Source organism: Sebastes umbrosus, chromosome 11, assembly GCF_015220745.1.
Source record: "Sebastes umbrosus isolate fSebUmb1 chromosome 11, fSebUmb1.pri, whole genome shotgun sequence".
Classification (NCBI taxonomy): Eukaryota; Metazoa; Chordata; class Actinopteri; order Perciformes; family Sebastidae; genus Sebastes; species Sebastes umbrosus.
The window spans coordinates 19,344,441-19,359,406 of record NC_051279.1 but is presented as its reverse complement, the minus strand read 5'-3'; the positions used below and the strand labels follow the sequence as shown (position 1 = coordinate 19,359,406).

Below are 14,966 nucleotides of genomic sequence, written 5' to 3'. Positions count from 1 at the left end.
CCAGTGACAGTTTATTGTAAGTGCAGGGATAGGGTGACAGCGTGCAGTGAGACAGTATCATAACTGTTTCATCCTTTTTTTGTGCATGCAGGATCTCGATGGTGTCGACATCACGCTGGGGGTCTGCTCTAGTGGTTTGATGGTTTACAAGGACAAGCTGAGGATCAACCGTTTCCCGTGGCCCAAAGTGCTCAAGATCTCTTACAAACGCAGCAGCTTCTTTATTAAAATCAGGCCGTCGGAGGTAAATCTCAATTTACATTTTTCCATTTTTTTTGTGTGTTTGAATTAGTTTGTTTATCTTATCTTTCTACCTCATCCAAACCACCAATGTTTTCCCCTAAATCCTACTCCACCTATCTGGTTACTTATAGATTAACTGTTGAATTTACTCATGGATTTATTTCACTGAAGTCATTCTTTTTGGACTTATTTGATGCTCTTATAGTAAATTTACTATATTTGTATTAGATTTAAAATTAAATTTTAAAAAATGTTGGATTATAATCCCATTGCTATATTTCATGTTAATTGTAACTGGTTGAGAATTGTTGCTGTTGACGGTGTGTAAAGCCCATGAAGACAGCGCATTTTATTTTCAGCTATACACTTAAGTTGACTGAACAACTGGGTTAATCATTACAGTTAACTTAATACAAAAAAGATAATACAAACTGCAATTTGGTTCTAGACTATTCTGTAAACTTCTTTACCATCTTTATAGCTGGCATTTAAAAATACTTCATAAATAAGGTCTCTAATATTTTGATTTAAGAAATTGTCTTTATAGAATTGACATGATTTACAATATGTTCATTCAACCAGGCTCTGGGATGTTTGTCACGTTATCTACATTTATTTATCTATTTGTTTATTTGATAGGGTCAGAGCATGTTAATGAACATTAGTATAAAATACAGGATGTAAACATGCAGGAATTAGCAGGAATGCTTATTTTCAGCCATAGTCCCTACACAGGTAACAATATACACATACAAATATACAATAAACGCAAGTAGAAAAGACAAAATACATTATGCAGCATGTCAGATTAATAATGATTGAAGTTCTGATTTGCCTTAAGCCATTGTTTGAGATGGTTCTTACGAGTGGAATAACATTATATTCAACTTTGATTTATGTTTGTTTTTTCACTTACAGCAAGAGCAGTATGAAAGCACAATTGGCTTTAAACTGCCCAACTACAAAGCCTCGAAGAAGCTGTGGAAAGTTTGCGTTGAACACCATACCTTCTTCAGGTAAGACCAGGTCCTTCTCTCCTTATTCTGATTGGCACTTCCCTGCTCGGCAACAGAGGTCATTCTGAGGTTCTGCCTATCCCCTGCTAGATAATTGGCTAACTCGTCTCTGCAGCTTAAGCCTTATATTGGCTCCCTGGCAGTTTAACCACAGAGGAAAAGCCACATAGCCATGGTGTAGGTTTTGTCTACTTAATAAGATAAAGGTTGAAGTTGTTGCTAACCTTGTTGCATAACCATGAACATTTTTAGTGAATGCATAATCCTTTAATGTAAAATTATGTAATATTTGAATTTCTGGTACGTGGGTCTGTCGTGGAAATTAAACTGCCAAATTTGTTTATTTAATGCTGGGTGGATGAAAATAAAATTAATGTTTTTGTCGCTCAGGGTTCCAACAGTAGAGCCGCCCTCATCACGGCGCTTCCTCATCTTGGGCTCCAAGTTCCGGTACAGCGGGCGCACTCAGGCCCAAACCCGCCAGGCCAGCTCCATGATTGACCGCCCGGCCCCTCGCTTCACGCGCTCTGCAAGCAAGAGGCTGTCCCGTAACCTAGATGGAGGTATGTGTGAACCCGTGTTGGAATCATTGTATAAAAGCGCTGGTTCAATAAGCTATACTCTCAGACTTTGTGTCGCTCTTGCAGCTGGAGATGAAACTCTCCAGTTCCTGCAAGGACTCTCAGCATCAACCAGGTCTGAGGTTGATGATTGGTCGCTGATGCTGACGTCTGACAAACCCCAGCCCTCTCCTGAATTCACAGGTACCAGGAACTGTGTGGAGCCGCACCAGCGCTTTTTGGCATATTTGCAGCATTTATTCAAATCTCACTCGCAAAAACCGCCTCATCACATCATTTAACATGCTTTCATGTTCTGGCTCATTTGCTTTTATGCCTGAAGTCCTTTTGAAGACAAAACTTGTCCAAATGCTGACCTACTCTGACCCATGGGTAATGTCACCCACCCTGTACTTTCCCTGGCATAATCCCAGGGTATCTTGGGTCACTCTGAAAGAGAAATAAGGAGTTTCCCCACATGCTTAAGCACAGTGAGGCATTTCCAGTTTTGAGGCTGCTGTTCCTCATTTTTTGGCATTTTCAGAAGTTGCTGCTTGATGTGTGTTGCACAATGGCTTTCACTTGCTTTTGCGTTTATGTTCAACATCTTAACTGATTCATCACCGCTCTAGTGGCTGTCATTAAAACAGCTGGAACTTTAGACATTGAAAAGTAATGGCCGGTTTTGCCCGTTTCATCTGTTCTTGTCTTGAAGGATGAGAGGCATCTTTCATTCAGCTTACTAACCTCAGTTTACTGGACTCTCACAATAGTCTGGTACAAATGCTTGGCATCTGGCTTGGTCAAAAAAACACGCTTGAAGCACTGTGAAGCATTCACAGTCGCCGTCGTCTCTCCAGCAGAACCATTACATAACTGCCATCACCTCGTCATCTCTCCACAGCCAGAGGGGAGTCTGAGCACATGTTCATTGAGTCCGGGGAGGAAGGGCAGTCCGTTCACACAGTCGCAGAAACCTGGCAGGAAACTGAGACTGGGCAGACTGGCTCTCAAACCATCACCCAGACAGTCAGTGAACCGTGGCAGGAGCTGGCGTCTGATGAACAAAAGCAGAGGAGCAAAGAGGACGAGTGGTCTGCCGTGCTCCATCGTCATCCTCCTTTTCCCTTTGTCCCACCTTTCGATTTTGTGAAACAGCCAGGTATTTGCACTTGTAATGCCTGCTCATGGTTATTTAGCAGTTTGCCAAAAGGAAATCTGAACCCAGCATCTACATTTTTATTTTATTGTGGCTAGCATGCAGTTTATGAATTACACCGCTACATGTACACTGCATTATCTTCAAAGGCTTCTATAAAAACCAAGCATGTGGTGCTATTCTGCCCATTTTCAAGCATTTGCAGTTTGATATTTACTTGATCTGGTATGAAATGTTCAGCACTGTTTCTCTGATGTTATCAGCTAAGCTCAGCTTGGCAAAAATTAGGGCTTTGGACCGACTATTGCGACCAGATCTGACACAACAAGATGATTGGTTCCTTTACTTTGACCCACTCTTCAGCCTGTCCTCGCTTGAGAGTGCTGACAAACCATGTGAGTTTCTTTGTGTGACTTTGTGTGGAGATGTGACCCTCGGAGTTTAAATACTGATAGTACAAATACACTTTTCCGTTCCTTTCATGGTTCATTGTTTTGCTTTCCCCTTTACTCAGTGTCTCCCCTAGCTCAGTTCCAGCTCCAGGAGGAGGATGAGCAGGGCAGTCGTGTGGCAGAGCAGGAACTGTCCAGTGAGAAGGTCATTGAGAGGTTGCAGGAAACCGTGATGTTGGTAGACAAGCTGAAAGAGAAAAATGTTTTGGAAAGGAGGCTTAGAGAAGTTAGGGATTTTGAGGATAGACTCCAAGACATGGATGAGATGGCAGAGCGGCTTCAGGATGTAATAGAACAGGAATTGGGTAAGGAAGAGGTAGATAAGTTGAGGGAAGAAGATGGAGATTCGGAGCAGGGAAGACAAATACAAGCAGAACGTATAGTAAAAACCGTCTTAAGGAAATCTGTGAGTAAAATAGAGACAAAAGAGGATGAAGTGGACGAATTGGAAGAGCAGATAAAGGAGGTGTTTTTAAAAGGCTTGTTGCCTGAAGAGGAAGAGGTTGAGGTGAAGCAGGAGACTGAAAAAGAGGTGACAGACGACAGTGTGCTTGATGACAGCTTGAGAGAGAAGCTACGCCAGATAGAAAAGGAATGGCGAGACGAGGTGGAGGACAAGTTGAAATCTTTATCTTCAGATGTCACTTCATCTATAGTTGCATACCAGGTGGAGCGTAGGACTAAGAAGAGAGTGACCATTGTAGAAGAGAGAGGGCGGACGCAGGAAGAAATGGAAGATGTGCAGGTACAGCGTGTTGTGATGTCAGAGGAGAGGATAGAAAAAGAGATGACATGGCGTAAGACAGAAACACTGGAGGAGATAACTGAGGGAGAAGTTACAGAGAGGCTTCAGACTGAGGATCAATCTCAGGGGCCAGATGAGGATATCTGGTTCATACTTTTTGACCGCCCTCCATACAAAGCTGTTTTCAAACCACCAGGTAAAGTATGTCACTGTGCAAACAGCTTTAGACCTCTACTAATCTCTCTAATATCACTTCCATTTTCTTCTATAATACATTTTTGTGTACTGTTCTTCACATTAACAATTGAACAGTCAGTTGAGTCCGCAAAACCCTCTTTAGATTCCATAGAAAGGTGAAGTGAACAGGTTTCTTCCCTTATAAATATAATTTGATATTTATGAAAGGTCTGTCTGTGCTGGGTATAGTTCTGGGTTATATTCAGGTGGAGGCAGTGTAGCGAAAGTAATGACAGTTTAGCGGACAGAACAAATTTGGTCGATGTAGATGTCCTAATTTTGCAAAAGGGGTAAACATATGGATATCACAGGCCAACAACCACAGCCTTCGTGGTGTATCCAGGAAAAATTCGGAATTTGAAGTGTTGTTTTTCAGTCATCAGAATGAGAACGAATAGTCATATATATATATTAGGGATGGGTCATGATTTTTGATCATCAAATGGTTTAAGCGACTATCGTCTTATCTTAAATCGAGAGTATGTAGGATTTTGTGGCATCTAACAGAAGTGAAGTTGCAGATTACAACCAATTGAACACCCCTCCGCCTACCCCTCCCTTTCCAAGCATGTCAGAGAACCACAGTGGCCTTCAGGTAACATAAAAAGGTGTTTGGTTTGTCCGTTCTGGGCTACTGTAGAAACATGGCGGACTCTGTGAAGAGGACCCGCTCGCTACGTAGATATGAAGAGCTCATTCTAAGCTAACGAAAAAACGCAACAATTCTTAGTTTCCGGTTATTATAACTAATGAAAACATATATATTAGTTTTATATTCCATTTCTACTAAAAGATCCCCCTAAATCCTACACACTTGACCTTTAAAAAAATCTTCGAAGAATGATCAAATAGTTTCCAGTGTTTATGGAATAGTATTTTTGCTTGAAATGCCCATCCCTAATATATGTAATTATCATCCATAGAGTTGAATCAGCTTAAAACAGACTGACCCACACAGACCATTCCTCTCAAACCTCCCTCACAGCCAATGAGTTCATCAACATTAACATATTAACCAACTAGATTTTTGTTCTTTTCCTGAAATTTGGCTTGTCAGCTGCTACAATTTACGTTTTGATGCTTGACTGTACATTTACAGTCTTTGTAATATCTCTACTTTTGAAATAGTTTCTTGCAAGCAAGAGTAACCCCTCCACACCCTGTCCTGCTTCTCTTATTGTGATCTTTTTGGCACTGCATGTTTGTTCATGTGTTCAAAGATTATGTGTCTCTACTGTCATCATTAGTTACTACTGTGGAACGGGCTGAGGTGGATGAAGGCGAGTATTTCACCTCAGAGACTGAGATTACAACAATTGAGGAGAAAACGGAGATTATAGTAGAAGAGAGAAAAATAAGAGACGAGGAAGTGTGGCGTATACCAGAGATCTCACCACCGCAGACCATCATGGAAAGAGATGATGACTGGTTTGTGTTGCTGGATGTTGTTCCCAAAGAAACGCCTTATGTGCCACCAGGTACTGCTAAAACTTTGTCTTTCTTGTGCTTATAAATTAAGTGTGTATTACCGTTTGTGTTAAAAGACTTTCTCCTGACTTTACTCGTATCAGTTACCTTGGATGGAAGAGACCAGATTGGGGCAGAAAGTTTTGTCTCTGTGGTTGAAACTGCAGCCGAGGAGGAGGAGATTAGAGAAGTAGTATCTGAAGAGAGAAAGATAATAGAAGAGGCACCAAGACATCTACAAGAAATCCCACAAATGCCAGTGACCGACAGGGATGATGACTGGTTTGAGTTGCTGGATGTTGTTCCCAGAGAAACATCTTATGTACCACCAGGTACTGATAAAATCCCCTGTACTGCTTTTCAAAACTTTGGCTCTCTTGTGCTTGCTTGCTAATATACAGGAAATGTGTATTACTTTTTTTGTGTTAAAAGACTTTCTCCTGACTCTACTCATATTAGTTACCTCGAAGGCAGGAGACCAGATTGGTGCAGAAAGTTTTGTCTCTGTGGTTGGAACTGCAGCCGAGGAGGAGGAAGAGGAGGAGGAGGAGGAGATTAGAGAAGTTGTATCTGAAGAGAGAAAGATAATAGAAGAGGCGCCAAGATATCTACAAGAAATCCCACAAATGCCAGTGACCGACAGGGATGATGACTGGTTTGTATTGCTGGATGTTGTTCCCAGAGAAACATCTTATGTACCACCAGGTATTGCTAAAAATCCCCTGTACGGCTTTCCAAAACTTTGGCTCTCTTGTGCTTTATTTTGTGCTTGCTTGCTAATATACCGGAAGTGTGTATTACTATTTGTGTTAAAAGACTTTCTCCTGACTTTACCCTATCAGTTACCTTGAAGGGAAGAGACCAGATTGGTGCAGAAAGTTTTGTCTCTGTGATTGAAACTGCAGCCGAGGAGGAGGAGATTAGAGAAGTTGTATCTGAAGAGAGAAAGATAATAGAAGAGGCACCAAGACATCTACAAGAAATCCCACAAATGCCAGTGACCGACAGGGATGATGACTGGTTTGTGTTGCTGGATGTTGTTCCCAGAGAAACATCTTATGTACCACCAGGTATTGCTAAAAATCCCCTTTTCTGCTTCACACCTTTATCTTGAGCTCTTATTCTGAAATCCCCTGTACTGTCCATACATAGTGTCTGAGGATTTGCATCTTTTTTGTCTCAGTTGCTGTTGCAGAGCGTGTTGAAGTGTCCCCAGAAGAACGTGTCTCTCTGGTTAAAATAACAGTTGTTGAAGTGAGAGAAAAAAGAGTGGAGATTATGGCTCCTGTGCTGAGTGAAAAGCAGGTAGAAGCACTGCCACAGGCTGTGAGAGAAATAGAGGATGACTGGTTTGTGCTGCTGGATGTCCCCACTAGAGAACCATCATATGTGCCACCAGGTATTGTCGACTTTACCTCCAGGCCCACCATAAAGACTTATTATAACTGTCTTACAATACTCATTCTCTCTGTTTGTCATTAGTTACCATGGCTGAGTACGTTCAGGTTTATCCTGAAGAAAGTGTCTCTACTGTGGTTGAAACAATACCAGTAGAGTCCAGGAAGGAGGTCGTAGTTGAAGAGATTGTGGTGCAGAAAGAGGACAGAGGACAGCAGAAAATATCGCAGCCAGTCAGAGAAAGAGATGATGACTGGTTTCTTCTGCTGGATGTTGTTCCCAGAGGAGCTGCCTATGTACCTCCAGGTAGCCACAGCCTTCAAATGTCTTTATTTTTCACACATTATCACACCAAAGAAGACTTGAACTGGGTGTCACGCAAACTATTCAATGATTATTTCCGTTGTTAACCTGTATAAAATATGGTTGGATTCTTCACTTTTTGCTGAAGCTTGAGAATAAATTCTGTTTGCTTTCAGTTTTTCTGGCAGCACCGAGTCAGATTTATCCAAGTGTTCAACCTCGACGAGTTGAAGTGATAAGCGTAGAGCGGAAGTTGCAGCAGGTTGATCTTGAACAGATTAGACTGCAGCCTTCCCGGCCGCTGCCAGAGAGGGATGATGACTGGTTTGTGCTGTTTGATGCTATTCGTGAAGAGACAGTCGTACTACCATCAGGTATATGTAATAGAATATATGGTTGCACCCCAAAAAACATTTCATCTTTAGCCATTTCTGCAGCTTTTAACTTCGATATACTTTTCTTGCTCAGCTTCTTTGACTCCGTTTGTGCCAGTTACTGCTGTTGAGATGATTCCGGATATGAGGAAGACGTTTGAGGCAGAGGTGACCACCACAGAGACTAGAACGTGGAAGAAGATGATAATTGGTGTGGAGAGCAGACAAGATGAGACACGTCTGTCTGAAATTAGACCTAGTCAAATTGCAACGCCGTCAGAGAGAGAAGGAGGAGATGATTGGTTTACCCTGTTCGACATCATCCGCGAAAAGCCTGTTGTCATACCACCAGGTACCTCTCATTGCCAAAGCGTCTGCATACACTGTGCTAAAAAAGTTCAGTTGAGTGGTGACTCATAAGCTGGACTGCACTGACACCTGATTCTTTAAAGGTATAATATGCAACAATTTCCTAAAAAAACAAACAACGTCTAGACTAAAATAATCCTTCTCAATCGTCACTTATGCCCCACTAGAAGTGTGTGGTGGTGTCTGTTTATGCAGACCAACTGACAACTGTTGCATATTATACCTTTTAACCATGCATGTCAACATGTTCCAGTAGAAACCCCAAATACAAGTATGCACCTGAAAATAAGTAAAGTAGGTCTTCTTTAAATAAATTAGCATCAGATTCATTTGCCCTTATTTCTCTGTTAGTTGCTGTGGTTGAGCGTATCTTGGATGTGGTGGCAGCCACTGAACCAAAACCTAAATTCATCATGGAAGACGTGAGGCCCGCTGTGAAATCGGTGGTTAAACCGTCACAGCCGAGACCGGTGGATGATGACTGGTTTGCGCTGCTAGATGTTGCAGCAAAAATAAAACCAGGTATTCTGCAATTTTATGTGTGGCTGCTACTGTGAGATGGAATCAGACAGAATAACATGGTGTCTGTGTGTGCGCCTTACAGTTCTATTGTATATCTCACCTTGTACATTGTGATCTGACTGAGAAAGCTTTGTTGTGTGTTCTACATTAGCGGCTGTGGACGAACGTATTCGTACGCATCCTGAAGTAAGACCAGCTAAAGAGTTTGCAGCCGTAGAGCAGAAAGCACAGCGGAGAGTTACTATAGTGGAGGAGACGTGGCCGCAGGAGAAGGTGGTACAGCAGAAACCACGTCCAGCAGTGAGAGAGGTGGAAGATGATTGGTTTATTCTTCTGGATGTGGTCACTAAGAAATCAGGTATAATAAAAAAAAGTCCAGCTTTACATGCAAATATTTCGATTTGAGTTTGTTTTAAAGTGCACAAATATTCTAATATGTGCACCTACTGTCTGGACTAAGCAGTCTATTTCACTGTAAATGCAAGTGTGAATAATACCTGGTTGTGTATTTGTATTAGTCGCTGTCCCTGAACGCATCCAGTTCCCAGCAGAGATGAGAGTTCCAGCTGCTGTGGCCCAAGCAAGGATTGCTATTCCCGAGAGGAGACCACAGTTTGAGGAACGGATCCTGGAGGAAAGACGTCCAGTCACACAAACACATGTCGATGATGATTGGTTTGTTCTACTAGATGTTGGCCTCAAGGAGTCAGGTATTTCTTTACCTGTTTGGGTTTGTTGGTTTGCAGATGAACCGCTCGCTTCGCAACATTTTGCAGCCTGTTTACAGGATACCTTGACTTCTCTTGGCCACAGATGGCAAACGCACATTCACCATCATTCAAGGACTTCTGACTGTGCTGTGTTGCGCAGATTGAAGAAATAATGCTTTCTTAATCTCAGCATTTCGCCAGTTCAACCACATTGAGCTTCACAGCTCTCCGCAGCCTAACATCATCTGCCTTTGCATCCATCATCGGATCCAAGAACTAATCCATGCTTTTGCTCTCATCCCACTTTGTGGATATTTGCTTCAGGCCCACTTCGGGTTCTGACCGGTGCTTGTCCTTTTTAAAAGAGACTTTAACCAAGCATACGAGGTGCAGTGTGTGCACTTATCTGATCACATCGTGGCTCGAGACTGTAAGTATGACGTGGCCGCTTGCACAGATGCGCTATTGTGTGTTACTGTATTTATGTTTATAGCTGTTTCACTGTGCATTTTACTCACATAAGGGATTTGATCATGTCAGATGTGCATACAATCATATCCTTCCATAACACATTGTGCTAAAACATTCCTTATTATTCACATTTCCATTTTGTCTGTATTTGGTCTAGTGGTGAGCACACAGAGGGGCACCCGTCCCGTCAGTGCTCCGGTCTTCTCCCAGGCGGCTCTGGCTGAGGCCGGGATCCCCATGGCCCTCCTCGATCAGCCCCAGACCTCTACTCCAATCAAGACCAGCCGCCAGGACGAGAGAAAGCTGGAGGTCACTGTAGAAGCTGTGGAGCCCTCAAGAATCGAAGCTGGGGTCAAGGTATTCAATTTTTCTCTGATCACTGGTTTACATGTTTGTGTTATTTCAATCTAAATGTTTATGTGCAGGGAAAAATGCAGCATCATATATGTGTGTGAACCATATTTGCCTTACAGGATAGCCGGTAAAAGATCAGCAATTATTTATTTATTGCTCCTCATAGTGATTGTCTGCGTACTGTGATTGTAGATGATGATAACTATAAGATATGAAGAGCTCTTTTAATGTAATTGCTTCATAGCCTTTAATAATAAAAGATGCTGAAGTAGTGAGCAGAGATTGTTCTCTGTGTCTGAGTGTGAACTGTGTCTCTCTTGCTGCTGTAGCCAGCAGTGTGGAGGGACCAGAGAGAAGTAAACTCTTCACTGATATCCACCATCAATGGGGACATTCAGGTTAGTGTCGGACCGCCGGCCTCTTGCATGTCGGCCCTCAGACGACTTGTTTCCACTATGGCTCTCAGATGTGAGTGTTAGAGCCAACAGGCGGAGGATGCTAACATGTGTCCCTCTCTCCTCCCCCGGGGTAGCACGAGTCTGAGGTGACGAGCTCGGAGGTGGTGCGAATGCGAAAGGTCAGATTCTTAGCCCTCGTATACGTTTTCCGTTTCTCTCCACCTCCATTCTGATAATATCGAGCTTCTCATCCAAAAGACTAATCTCACACTCTTCTCATGTTGTGCTTCCATACGGCTAGGTCTTAAATGAAATCCTCATCAGGTTCGATGCACATACAGTCAATTTTAAGAGATAGAAAAAAAAAAGAATAGATGGATTATGTAAACAGCGAGTATCTGGTGTTAAAAGGATAGTTTGGGTGTTAGGTGTGAAGTGGGGTTGTATGAGGTATTTATCTATAGCCAGTGTATTATCTACAGTAGGCCCCCAGGTTGAAGAAGTAGACAGGAGTTACCGCACAGGAGCAAAGCAATGTACTGCTGAGGACGGGGCTGGCAGCAAAACGCATTTTAGCCACCTAAAAGAAAGGCTCACTTAAAAACATCTAAATCAGTTTAAGTGTACGCTATATTTAGAATACTTTCACCGGTTTACCTTGCCGTCAGACAGCTATACAGTCCCGTTTCCGACGGGGAACTGAAGCCTTATCTTTGCTCTCGTCAAAGCAACCAGACTCCATTTAAAAAAAATTATAATAATTTTACCTTGCAGAATACGGGAGTTGCTGGTCAACCGCTGTCTCGATCGGTTAGTTTGTTTGTGTTATTGTGTGACTTTGGTTCGTTCGGAATCACCAAAGTCACACAATAGCACAAACAAACAGTCGAGGCAGTGGTAGACCAGCAACCCCCACGTTCTAAGAGGTAAACTTACAGTTTTTTTCAATGGAGTCTGGTGGCTTTGGCGAGAGCATAGACGGATACAATGGCTTCAGTTCCCCGTTGGAAAGGGCTGTGTAATGGCAAGGTAAACCTGCAAAAGTATTCTAAATATAGTGTACACTTAAACTGATATTGATTTTTTTATGTGAGTCTTTCTTTTAGGTGGCTAAAATATGTTTTCCTGCTGGCCCCGTCTACAGCAGTACAATGCTTTGGTTCCGTGTGATAACTCTTTTCTGTTTCTCCAAGCTGGGGGCGTGCCAACCGTCATCTACTGTAGGTAATACACTAACTATGGATAAGTACCTCATACAACCCCACTTCAAAATACCAAAACTATCCCTTTTGTAGAATAATATAAAATCAATATGAAGAGACTATGCTTGCCTCAGAATATATGTTTTTACACATATTATCTGTTGGAAAGTTTACAAGGCATTCATTTCCTCTCATTGCTTGCTGCTGTTGTAAACCCTGGAATGCACACATGCATGATTATAGAGTTGTGCACTTCACTAAAAAGTGGCATGATAACTGGTGTTCTATCACATTTCTGTCGTTCTTTATTTTCTTTCTCGTTTTGAAAATAGAAATCTTAAGTCAGTCCTCTGTAGCCTTAGGTTCTTTATTTTGTTAGTATATTGCAGTCTGGCTCTTATGGTCACTTAGCCCCAAACTATTTTGCATGCAGACTCCTCACAGCTCTGTTTGTTTGTTGTATTAACACTGTAGTGAATTTCATAGTATGCATGATGTCCAACGCCTGGCAGTGTAATGCCAGCACACGGGGGGAAACTGAAACAAACCCACACTTTTTCTTTTCATTTTTCACAGAAAAGAGCTAAGAAAATTGAGGGTGACTCAATTTATATGAGACATAGCCTTTTAATGTTGGAGGTTTGTATCCCTTCTGGAGATGTCGGTCTCCGTCTTTATTTTCTCGCTCTTTGGCACAACGGCTGCTGTTTAATATCACGCTTGCATGTGGCATGATTCACAGTGTTTTGCATCAATGTAGATTACATGATAATTGTTTTTGTGTGTTTGTGTGTGTGTTGCAGCGTAACTCTAATCCAGTTGTTTCAGGAGAGTGCTGTTGAATTTACAACAAATAAGTATTTGGTTATGGTTACACTCGCATTGGTACACAAACTCGTTAAGGATGCTGCACTCCATAGCATCCTTAAATTGTCACTGTTCACGAGCAGCTCCATTTTTATATGATATATTTTTTTTTCCAGATCATCAGTATTCTCCTGTTCCTGCTTTTGCTCTTTTACCTTTGTCTCATTTTCTAACTTGCCAGAAATGCATTGCACCTTCTCAGCAGTTCTGCATATTAAACCTTTTGGACCACAGGAATTAAAATCAAAAATAATTATACAGCGCTGTCGTATGCGAAAGGAATGACGTTTGGAGAAACACTTATCACTAAGTTGCTCTTTAGCACCACAATAAGTCATGATTAACAGTTAACACTTCTGTTCATTGACGAGATCTTTCTCTGTTTGATAAAACCAGAGTCAATATCTTGCAGATCTCAATAAAGATCAACTTGGTGCTAAATGTTACCAAATAGTGCTGCTACTGCTGCTTTTGTTCATTTGTGTTAAATTAACAGGTTTCCATTTAAATACTGAGGCTTCATCTTTGATAATTTGTTCCATGTCTGCCATCATCACCTCTCCTGCTCTTTGATTTGCAGCCTGTTTTCACAACGCATTTCACTGCAAGCCTAATGCTATGAAACAGACCCTTAATGCTGAGCTGTGCAGCTTATAGCTACTACTATACCCAAATAATAATCAACTTTGATACATCACAGCACTGACTCCTCTGAATCTTCCCTTTATAAACCAGTCTGGTCTCATGAGTCAGCTGCCAGACTTGATTTTCATTTTGAAAAGGAGTCGCTGATAATCTATCAAGAATCCACAAAGTGTGATCATCTAGATTAAGGCCCCTTCTAATTTATGTTCCTTTAGAATCACCAATTAACCCTGCTTCTGCTTGTTTATTTAATCAGAAATACATCACCACAAATTGTACAGAAAACATAATCTGACTTTTTTTCACTTTTCTTTATTCTCTCCTGTTTGTTAATCTCTCCCAACTACGAACATATCCTTCATCTTCCCTTTCCCTCCCCATCCATCCATCCATTCTATCTTCACTTCTTCTCCCTTTTATTGTTTTTGTGCTCCAATTTTCCCGCACCCTCTTGCCCGCACCCTCCCCCTCTCCACGCCATCTTTCTCCTCTCGACTGTCCTCCCTATAGGAGTTCGATAAGCCTCAGGAGGACCTGCTCAGGCACCATGCCAACATCAGTGAGCTGAAGAGGAACTTCATGGAAACCGCCCCGGAGACCAGACCCAGCGAGTGGGACAAGCGCCTGTCCACGCACTCTCCGTTCCGCACCCTGGGCATCAATGGTCAGCCTCTGCCCAGTGCAGATGGGGTAAGCCTCGCCACCAAATCCTTTTTAGTTGATTTAACCTAAGTCTGCCAGTTCAGGAATTGGAGCAAGTTATTTTATTTTATTTTTATTTTTTATTTATTTATTTATTTATTTATTTATTTATTTATTTATTTATTTATTTATTTATTCCAATTCATGTTTTGAACTGTCATTTTTGCTGTTGGTAATCATTTCCAATGCATATCTTAATAATGATAAATTTGATCACAAAAACAGGAATTTGAGCAAAACAAAGCAAAAACTTTCATTTAAAATGAATTAGAAAATCATCGTGAAGACTGACAATTCCTGAATTGACTTGGTTAAAGCTGTTTTTATACATGCACATTTGTTTTCCATGGCTCTGCATTGTCAGAGATAATTGCACTCGATTGGAAAACATCACTGCACTTGTGTGAGCAGTGTGCATGGATTTGTAATGGAACAGAAGAACCTGAAATTCTTGCTAACGTCTTGTGTCTGAGTAACATTGAATCGCTGCATACGATTTGGATTCTTTTCTTACATGATGAATATAATCAAACAAAATAAAATTGGTAGAAGAAGGGATCAGGCTCTTCCGGTTGTCATTCCTGGTTCTCTTGTGTGTGTGCATGTACAGACCAATTCAAGGATGATAGCATGTGGTATGCAACACATGCATGTGTATGAAGAATGCAGTTGGACTTGCTGAATAGGGTCTGTACTTTTGTTCTTTCACCTTAAAGACTGATGTGGGGGAGGCATCTTTGGGACTGGTTGTCCACTCTGAGAACTCACTCTG

The 14,966-nt window shown here is 41.7% G+C and overlaps 1 protein-coding gene across 21 annotated transcripts in view; it reads left to right on the top strand.

The window, feature by feature from the left end:
• LOC119496501 overlaps window positions 1-14,966 on the top strand; it is a 41,760-nt gene that overhangs the window by 18,353 nt on the left and 8,441 nt on the right. For 10 of the 21 annotated variants that reach the window (XM_037783835.1, XM_037783832.1, XM_037783831.1 and 7 more), the window contains exons 8-30: window positions 92-244; window positions 1,162-1,259; window positions 1,650-1,822; window positions 1,907-2,023; window positions 2,724-2,981; window positions 3,242-3,373; window positions 3,493-4,371; window positions 5,660-5,890; window positions 5,984-6,211; window positions 6,339-6,584; window positions 6,722-6,949; window positions 7,063-7,278; window positions 7,362-7,583; window positions 7,757-7,954; window positions 8,049-8,306; window positions 8,675-8,845; window positions 8,997-9,203; window positions 9,364-9,555; window positions 10,184-10,383; window positions 10,710-10,778; window positions 10,913-10,957; window positions 12,557-12,619; window positions 14,003-14,182. In XM_037783835.1, the coding sequence (XP_037639763.1) occupies window positions 92-244; window positions 1,162-1,259; window positions 1,650-1,822; window positions 1,907-2,023; window positions 2,724-2,981; window positions 3,242-3,373; window positions 3,493-4,371; window positions 5,660-5,890; window positions 5,984-6,211; window positions 6,339-6,584; window positions 6,722-6,949; window positions 7,063-7,278; window positions 7,362-7,583; window positions 7,757-7,954; window positions 8,049-8,306; window positions 8,675-8,845; window positions 8,997-9,203; window positions 9,364-9,555; window positions 10,184-10,383; window positions 10,710-10,778; window positions 10,913-10,957; window positions 12,557-12,619; window positions 14,003-14,182 (4,764 nt within the window). Of the gene's footprint in view, window positions 1-91; window positions 245-1,161; window positions 1,260-1,649; window positions 1,823-1,906; window positions 2,024-2,723; window positions 2,982-3,241; window positions 3,374-3,492; window positions 4,372-5,659; window positions 5,891-5,983; window positions 6,212-6,338; window positions 6,585-6,721; window positions 6,950-7,062; window positions 7,279-7,361; window positions 7,584-7,756; window positions 7,955-8,048; window positions 8,307-8,674; window positions 8,846-8,996; window positions 9,204-9,363; window positions 9,556-10,183; window positions 10,384-10,709; window positions 10,779-10,912; window positions 10,958-12,556; window positions 12,620-14,002; window positions 14,183-14,804; window positions 14,882-14,966 lie in introns of all 21 variants that reach the window. The other 11 variants (XM_037783849.1, XM_037783851.1, XM_037783837.1 and 8 more) reach the window with 10 other exon arrangements.